This window comes from Belonocnema kinseyi, chromosome 1 (genome assembly GCF_010883055.1).
Source record: "Belonocnema kinseyi isolate 2016_QV_RU_SX_M_011 chromosome 1, B_treatae_v1, whole genome shotgun sequence".
Classification (NCBI taxonomy): Eukaryota; Metazoa; Arthropoda; class Insecta; order Hymenoptera; family Cynipidae; genus Belonocnema; species Belonocnema kinseyi.
The window spans coordinates 156,211,018-156,219,670 of record NC_046657.1 but is presented as its reverse complement, the minus strand read 5'-3'; the positions used below and the strand labels follow the sequence as shown (position 1 = coordinate 156,219,670).

General features: G+C 40.1%; 1 protein-coding gene across 1 annotated transcript; it reads right to left on the bottom strand.

The window, feature by feature from the left end:
- Positions 1-3,799: 3,799 nt before the first annotated feature.
- On the bottom strand, positions 3,800-4,189 carry LOC117180649. The gene has a single exon (XM_033373141.1). The coding sequence runs from the start codon at positions 4,187-4,189 to the stop codon at positions 3,800-3,802; it is 390 nt and encodes a 129-aa protein (XP_033229032.1).
- Positions 4,190-8,653: the final 4,464 nt, after the last annotated feature.

Below are 8,653 nucleotides of genomic sequence, written 5' to 3'. Positions count from 1 at the left end.
AGGTGCGAAATTAAGGTTAATGCCGTAGGAGTGGCACAGATGGTAATAAAGCACTCTTAACGCCGCATTGTGCATTTGAATGTAGGTCGTTCCCGCGTGAGTTGGAGAACTAGATAGTATGTGAGCTAAATGCTCGGGGTGTGCATGGCGCGTCCTGCAGCGATCATCGGGAATGTCTTGGCTCAAAATGTGGCGCCGATATGTTAAGGTGGAAATGACAACGTCTTGGTATGCAAAAATGAAACCCTCCGTACCAGACTTTAATCCGGGCGATTTAAGGAAAGCAGACGTGAGCTCACAAGACATTGATTGATCCTTCGCATTTCTGTGGAAGATATCTTGCATCTTCTTATCGAGGAGCTGTTCACAAAAGTTTTTCTCTTGTGCTTTCTTAATCCGGGCTTTCAAGAGTGAGTACTCGAGATAGATGAGATTTGATACATTTTGCTCAATACTAAAGTCAAGTCCGAATGTTTCAGCAGCCTCCTCCGCTGCTTTGTACAGAAACGCTCCTTTGCCCACTTCTTCGTCATTCTTGACCATTTTAAGAAGAGGGTCTCTTCCATTTGCAACTCTACGTGTTGTACCCAGAACAATTCTGTTGTGAAGACACTCCAAATGAATAAAGTAATACGACAGTTCGGAAGACCAGATCTGTAGGATGAGACGTTTGTATCTGCTTCGGACAGTATCCTTTATAGATGTCACATCCTGAATGCGGCTCCGTAGCACGCCCAGGTATGTATAATTCTCTCCAGCGCAAAGGTGTCGAATGGCGCTTCTATCAACGAGCTCAGGATCTTCAGTGATGCCATTAAGTTTTCCTCGCTTCAAATAAACCTTGGCGCATTTGTCTAACCCTAATTGCATTCCAATTTCCTTAGTAGATCGTTCGACAATCCCCAGAGCAAGATACAGCTGCTCTCTGTTTTTAGCATAGATTTTAAGATCGTCCATGTAAAATACATGAGTAACCTTGTACTTTCGATCTGCAGGTTTGCCGCACAAGTACCCGCCGGAATGGCGAAGTGGCAAGATAGTGGCAATAATGTAAGTCAAAAGAGGAGTGGGCTCATGGTGTCGCCCTTAAAGGCACCTCTCTAAAAGATGGCCTTGTTAGTTGTCACACGATTTTTTCCAGATGAGATAGTAAATCTGGTTTTCCAAAGCGGCATCAATCTCTCTATGCACCCAACTATTTGCGGATGAACCTTTAAGATTTCCAAAAGACAAATGATAAGTCTATGGAAGGTCGAATCGAAAGCTTTCCGATAATCAATCCAGGCCATCGATAGGTCACGCTGGTAGAATGCTGCATTTTTGCAGACACATCTATCGATGAGCAGGTTCTCCCGACATCCGGCTACGCCTTTCTTTGAGACTCGTTGTTCATACATTTCTTGCCACACAGGTTTAATTGCCCGAAAAATTCTATCATTTAGGATAGCTGTGAATATCTTATAAAGTATGTTCAGACAAGTTATTGGCCTGTGATTCTTCGGGTCAGCTAAGTTGCCTATTTTCGGCAGGAGTATTGTGCGCGCTCCCACCAACCACTCTGGAATTGGCTCTTTCGACATCAAATATTAGGTCAAAATTCGGGCCAAATGCTGATGGGTTGAATAAAACTTCTTCCACCAGAAGGTTTTGATACAATCTTGTCCCGGTGCGGAATAGTTCTTTATCTCTCTTAATACTTTTTTCACCTCCTCGGTAGTGATGGATGGGCATTCTTTATCAGGTGTTATAAGGGCAACACATAACTCCTTGAAGCTATTTATATTTTCTATGTCTTCGTCAGTCTATGCTGAACTTCTTAGACATCTCTCCAAAATACTTCGACCTCCTTTGGTTTGGGTGGGTGTTCGATAGTAACTGGAGGATCTTGGAAGAGTCGAGATGGGTCAAAGAGAAACTGTTGATTTTCTCTGACACACCTCTCCCTCCGTTCTAGACTTCTCTGAGCTTCAGATAGTACCCGTATTCTCTCAACAATATGCTGCCTGATGGTCAGCAGCTTTGACTTGTTAAGTGTGTGATAACGGGTCCGGATTTGGCGCGCGAACTTTTGAACCTTGGCGGTAAAATTCCTGCCAGATATGATGTAGTCAATCACACACTAAACGCTGGACGCGTACTGTCTTGCCCAGCCTATCTTCATGGCAAGTTGATGCATTCGTCTATTGGTCTTATGATCAACCGTTGATTTTGTTTTATGGTTCGCATCGGCCAAAGCGCTCGCTGCATTATACACACGATAATTGATAGCCCAGAGGTCGGATTCTCCGGAAAAATGTGCACGAAGCTCGTCATCCATTTCAGCCAGATCTTTAGGCTTGATAAAAACCTTGGTGTTGATGTTTCTCCGGGTCGTAAAGCATCGCTATTCATCTATTGGATGCCTGCCCGCGGTTGGTCTAAGTGTCGCCTCTCTTCCTCTGTTGCCGGTTTGTTCTAGCTGTGGTAGAGTAGGCGTTCCGCTTACATAGTCCCTTTTACGGAGTAGTTCAGCATGGTTTCGCAGACGTTGCTGCGAAAAGTGTGATAGCTCCGGGTGTTTCTCGCACCACAGAGCATGCAGCCGTGCCATGTAACCCCGTTCACGGGCCACACTCGCATCGTAGCAGTCTAACAAGTCGTGATTCAGTCGCTCCGTCCACCCAAAGGTCGCGAGATCCCGCCGATCCATCGCATTGAATCCATTTTCATTGGCTCCCCCAGCTCTAGATTGGTCGGCATTGTTGCCTACTTTTATACTAGCAGCTCAGCAATGCTTTCTACTATAATTAGGCTTGTGATTTTTGTAATTTTTGTTACTAGCTTCCGATGTTTCTTCGCCCAAAGTTCCAGCCGGATATTGTACTGTATTAAATCATGTCGACACCATAAATGGGTATTTTATGGACCGAAAATGGAATTTTGTAGCAAGACTTATCTTTAACATATATTTGACTTGTAAAAGTGCATAGTCCATTGAAAAGATTCACATTCAGTAGTAAATGATAAGATAGAGCAATCTATTCTATTCTTAAACATTCCCTTGTCTTGCACGCTTCTCATTTGCCATTTTTAACAGGTAGCCTCTATGAAGTCTATATTTTCTACGAGAAACGAATAAAACCAACACATACAAAATCAAAAAATTGATCAAAACAATAAAAAGAAATATAGGCAAAGAAAATGACATGAAGTGTTCAAAATTCCCCCCTTTGACTTCAATACATTTGCGATGTCGCGTCCGAAGATTTCCGACAATGTTCGCACACTCTTCTACCCTCATCGTGTCCGAAGCGTGAATGAGAGCCATTTTAAGATCGTCTGCGTTGGCGTAACGAGTTCCTGAGATTTATTGCTTTGAGATGGACTACACCAAATAGTCCATCGAGTTCTGGTCCGGTGAGTTTGGTGGCCAAACGTCCTTGCCCCAGAAACCAGGAAACAACTCTTCGCAAACGGCAATCGTGGATCCGACTGAATGTGCCTGCGCCTAATCTTGATAAAGTACAAATCCATCTGGGCCGAAGTGCTTCCTCGACCAAGGCTCCAGAATTTCGCAGAGGACTTGCTGTTAATAGGTCGCTGATTTAATTTGGACATTTCTGTCGATGAAAATCAACGGCGTCTTACCCGTGGCTCGTATTCCGGTCAAAACAATAACGGAAGCAGGAAAATGACTTCGACCAGTATTTTTCACTGCCGCAGTCTCCTGATGGCCCTTCCTAAGCAGCTAGCGACGCTTTTGGCGGTTATAAAGAGATTCGACTGTGAAGATCTTCTCATACGTGAAAAGGACTATTGACTAGCGAGCACCCACGATCAGGCGACTCATTCGGCAAGCTTTCTCGAGTCCCTCAGGCTGCATCTTATGGTCAAGGAAATAAGGGCGTGCGATCTTGAAGCTCTGAAGCCCTAAGTTTCCTTTGACGATATTCCAAGAACTACCGACACTGATACGATACTCTTTTACTATTTTCCTGATCGAACGCTCCGGGTTTCGTTGAACACTACTACGGATATTCTGCACATGGACGTGGGTCGTCACAGTAATCAGACGACCACTAAGATGACGATCCGCAGGGCCTCCGGTTTCTTTATAGCATTTGACGGCGTCATGTACAAATTGTTTCTGAAGACCAGCCAATAGAATTTTTTTACGGACAAAATTATACCCGAAATTCAATAAAACCATCGGATTAAACAAAAATTCATAATGACAAGGAAAAATAACGGCTGGAAAAAAGTACGGGAACCTTTTGAAGACCCTGTGTAGCTATATAAGCTAGATTTCTAGCTGTTTTAGGTAAATTTGCTATCTATAAATTATCTAACTAATTTACCTAAATAATTTCTGGATGGCAAATTTAAATAAAACAGCTAGAAATCTAGGTGACACAACTTTCTTTTCTTGGAAGAGGAAATCCAGCTTAACGGTTAGCTGGGACAACTAGACTATTTTTTCAGTGTACAAAGATGCCTTTTCCTGTGCTTGAGAAGTCCTTAAATAGCGATGGCGATGGCTTCGGTGCTAATCTCAAAGGTATTAACGTAGTAGCAAATATAGTTTCATATTTGAGTACTACAGGTTTATATTTGAAAGATTGTTTGTAAGATGAGTAGCCTGACCTACCATCAAATCCCCAGGAACATATTAAAATTGCTCCTGCTTCTATGTTATTTGAATTAACGCTGACTATGATAATTACATTTTTTCCAATTCACAAATCCTTTTCAGGGTATGATTAAGCAAAACTTGTTGTGAGAGCTTAGCTGCTGTTCCTGTGACTACCAACTTGCTGTTCCTCTTCTTGTGAGGCAGCGAAGCGTCAAAATTCTTGCTATTTTCATTACTTTCTTTCTTTGCGAGTCTTGTTTATGCATGTCCTATTTTACTGCCTTAAAATTTAAATCTCTGCCTTTTGCAGTTTTCTTTCTCTGAGTAGTCATCTACTTTAATTTTCTTCCTCTCTTATGAAGTCCATGTTTGATATTTTTACCATCGCATTGTTGTTAGAGAGGCGTGCCGAAGTAGTTAAAAAAGGAAATAATATCGGATCGTTATGCTACTTTAGTTTCCCAAGAACCAACTTTCGTTCATCTAGTCTCGAAATAAACCTATCGAAAAGTCAACAAGGCATAAATAAGGACTCGCAAGGAATAGTTTGGGGAACTTCTATTAGGCTGTAAGATCAGTCGATTCTGATTTTTCTCGGTATTTCCTTTCCCAGTCTGTTTGGCGAGCCAGGCTTATTTTATTTCCGGTCTGCCTTCAATACCTCCGATCTACCATCGCTAAAATATACTTTCTAAATTTTGAGTAAACTTTCAATAAATTTTAGTTAAAAAGTTGATCGTAACGTGAAAACAAGTTGGTTTTGTCTTTTAGTCAACTGATTTTTATATCCGCTGCTCTAGAACAATTTTTTGAATTTAATGAACTTTTTCCTCTTTACTTACTTACAAATATTTTTTCGGTGTATAAAAACTTAATCAGGTAAATGTACAATTAATATTGACATTCCTAATAATCTTGAAACTTGGCTTTCAAACTTTAATTACATAAAGAGCAAAAAAATTAGCCTCACCGCTACTGAGAGAAAGTTCACGGCTACCTGGATATTTATCTCAAATCTATGTTTTTGTTCCAAAATTAGATGGAGCGATGGGAGAACCTGGAAATCAAGTTCCAAAACGTGTTATTAATCCATATGACCATGTTTATATACAAATGCGCAATGGTAATGTTCTTATTGGAGTTCTCGAACCATACGACCATAGCGATCCACTTCCTAACTGGGTAACAACGCCACATCAGCAAACCAATTCAGTGGAGAGCGTTTATGTACAAAAGCCTAATGGCGAGGGTTTTTCTGCAATCACCAGAATGGTTCCTGATCTTTATGTTCCTAATGTTAGAGACTACGTGTCTTATGTACCGGTGGAAATGACCGTTACTTTTACAGCATTTCTTGAGCTTATTAATCAACCAAAATACTTTTCTGAAAAAATCTGCATCTATGTACGTATGCCAGATTATGATAACAAAACTTATATGGGATTGCTAGAACGCGGACATGGTGTACACCCTGACTATATTCTCTGAAAATATTTTGCATCTTTTCTAAGTTCTGGAATATTCTTAAGTAATCCGATGATGTCATAAAATTATATAACGCATTGGTCATAAACACATTTCGTGTTAACAGTTTCAATATTTTTTTACCCTTTAACTGAACTATTTTGCGTGAATATTTACAAGTTTATATTGTGATTTTCCCTTATATTTTTAACTTCGTAACATTGTTTTATAACGTTCCCGAGACTCTTTAAGGAAATTCTAGCAACTTTGTGTAAGTCTTTTTATTTATTTCCCTAAAAAGTGCCTTAGGGATCGATACAGCTATAATTAATATAGGAAATAAATTAAGTATGCAAACTATCTTGAACAAAGTGCTTGATTATTCTAAATAGGAAATAAACATTTCTCGACTAAAATAAAGTGAACCGTGCACCTGCCTTTCAATATAAAGTATTGCAAGTAATTTGAGCAAATCATCAAATAACATTGCCTGTTTTGGTGATTCTGCGTGGTAAATAAAGATCTGCTGTACATCTTTAAAATCCTAGGACAGCTCTGGAGAGTTATGTGTATCACCAATTGTATTTAGTTTAAACAATCAATGGTCACTCAAGCTATAAAGCCTATTGAGCCGCACACATGTTTATTCTCAAAGCAGTTCACCGAATCCGGCCATCTTCATCAGGTGTTTATGGATCTCCACACTTTCGTTGATAGCCTTACCAGCAGGTCGCTTTTGAAGGATACAGTCAGACTAGGATGGACGGAGCTATTCCTCTGAGGTCATGAGTTAGATTCACAAACTCGAAGGACTGTTCTGGTGTGCTGTTTAAGTGTATGTGAATGTGTGTTTATCAAATTCTCCTCAAATTCGGCTTCAATGCTTAAAGTTAGTCTCTAGACAGAGCCTATTTACCCTTGGTACAACACCAGCGTTTTATAAGGGTACCCACAGTTTAAGGTGCGTTCATAACAACTGAAGCCCCGGTAGAAGTACATAACAAAATTTGTATTAGTATCGGCTCAGGGATCGAACCTATGTCCTCTTGCGCGGAAGCGGGACATATTTATCATTGGTTTTATATTCATCTAAAAGGATTTAATACGGATTATCAATTTAATAAATTTTTTTGTGTGGACACACGGGACCAGGGCACAGTGGATACAAATGAGGTGTCCGCCAGGAGAGTGCTTTCTTGAAGATCATTTTAACCTTACACTAACTTTTAGGAGTGAATATCCTTTTTATTTTCGGTGCCTGCTTAAATTAAGTATCATATTTTAGGGGTACCAAAAAAAAACCTTCATGAGTGAGAAATTAGGTTTGACGAGTACAGGTCAGTGATGTGACTCGCCATAGACTATAGAATATTCAAATTAAGGAACTAGACAAAATGGCGAGCCACTGTAGGACACTCTAATTTAAGGGTGCCTTCACACGCTTTTGCGTGCCCTAGTTGTCGGACTAGGTGCATAATTCATGGCTTAGGCGCCAACTCTGTACTGGGCGTCGCCAACACTCAGTATGTGTTCGACCATATTAGCATCCACCTCGCTCGCACTTTTGTCCCCCTGACGAATTAGAATATTAATTAAATGGAATGTGACTAACTCACTTGATTGGGGTAGCAATAAAACTTAAACGAATTTAGAATCGTTAACCACAGTTTGCTTGGCCATCTGACATCATATCGCTTTGTCGCAGAGATAACAATTGTACAAAATTAAGTTTCACCAACCAGCAGTGGAGAATTTAAACGGTATGCGAGTTTCTTTCGCCCTGTGAAGTTTTAAGTGATGTGCATGCGGGATTCAGTCTGGTGGTGACAATATATTTTAACAATGCCTAATTATTCGTATGAAAGAGGTGTTCTTGTCATTGAGTACGTTTGGTTTCCGGAATTATGGACATTAATGATTCTAGTTGGCCGGAAATCAGAACAAGGTAGTTTCAAACATCTTAGATGGCCACGACTTTGACTAACCTCTCTTGGAATTGGTCAGATCAATAACCGAACTATAGAACATAAAATAGTAGCCCACTCGAGTTAAGTGACCGATTTCAAGTCGGTTATGTACTTGGAGTTATGGAGTCATTAATTTTGGGTTTGGTGACGAAGGACCTTCGATCGTTCAGGTATATTCATCCAAAATGATGTTGACTTCACATGACGCTTGGTATCCTAGATCGAACATAATATTGGAGGGTCGTGATCTTTCATTTTTTCAACTGCATTATGCTACATTTCATCATCGAAAATTAACGTGACTTCAGGTGACCTTTTATGTCACTCATGGACCACCATATTGGGCGGTCGTTAATTGTCCTTAGACTAAGTTGCATTAAATAATAAGGAATTTTAGAATAATGTTACATAATGTCTTGATTATAAGTGTAAGGCGGTAATAACCAATTACTAAATGACGTGTATTTGTGAACCGTAAACCAGCTTATACGACTTGATTTCTCAGCTGATTTATCAGCCTTTCTCAATCTCCTCCTAACTCTATCCCTCTTTATTTTGTTCTAGTAAGAATTAAAATAATAAATAATCATGGTTAATAGTTAAAATAATT

Coding starts and splice junctions, on each gene's coding strand:
- LOC117180649 (XM_033373141.1), bottom strand. CDS start 4,189: ATGGTTTTATTGAATTTCGGGTATAATTTTGTCCGTAAAAAAATTCTA.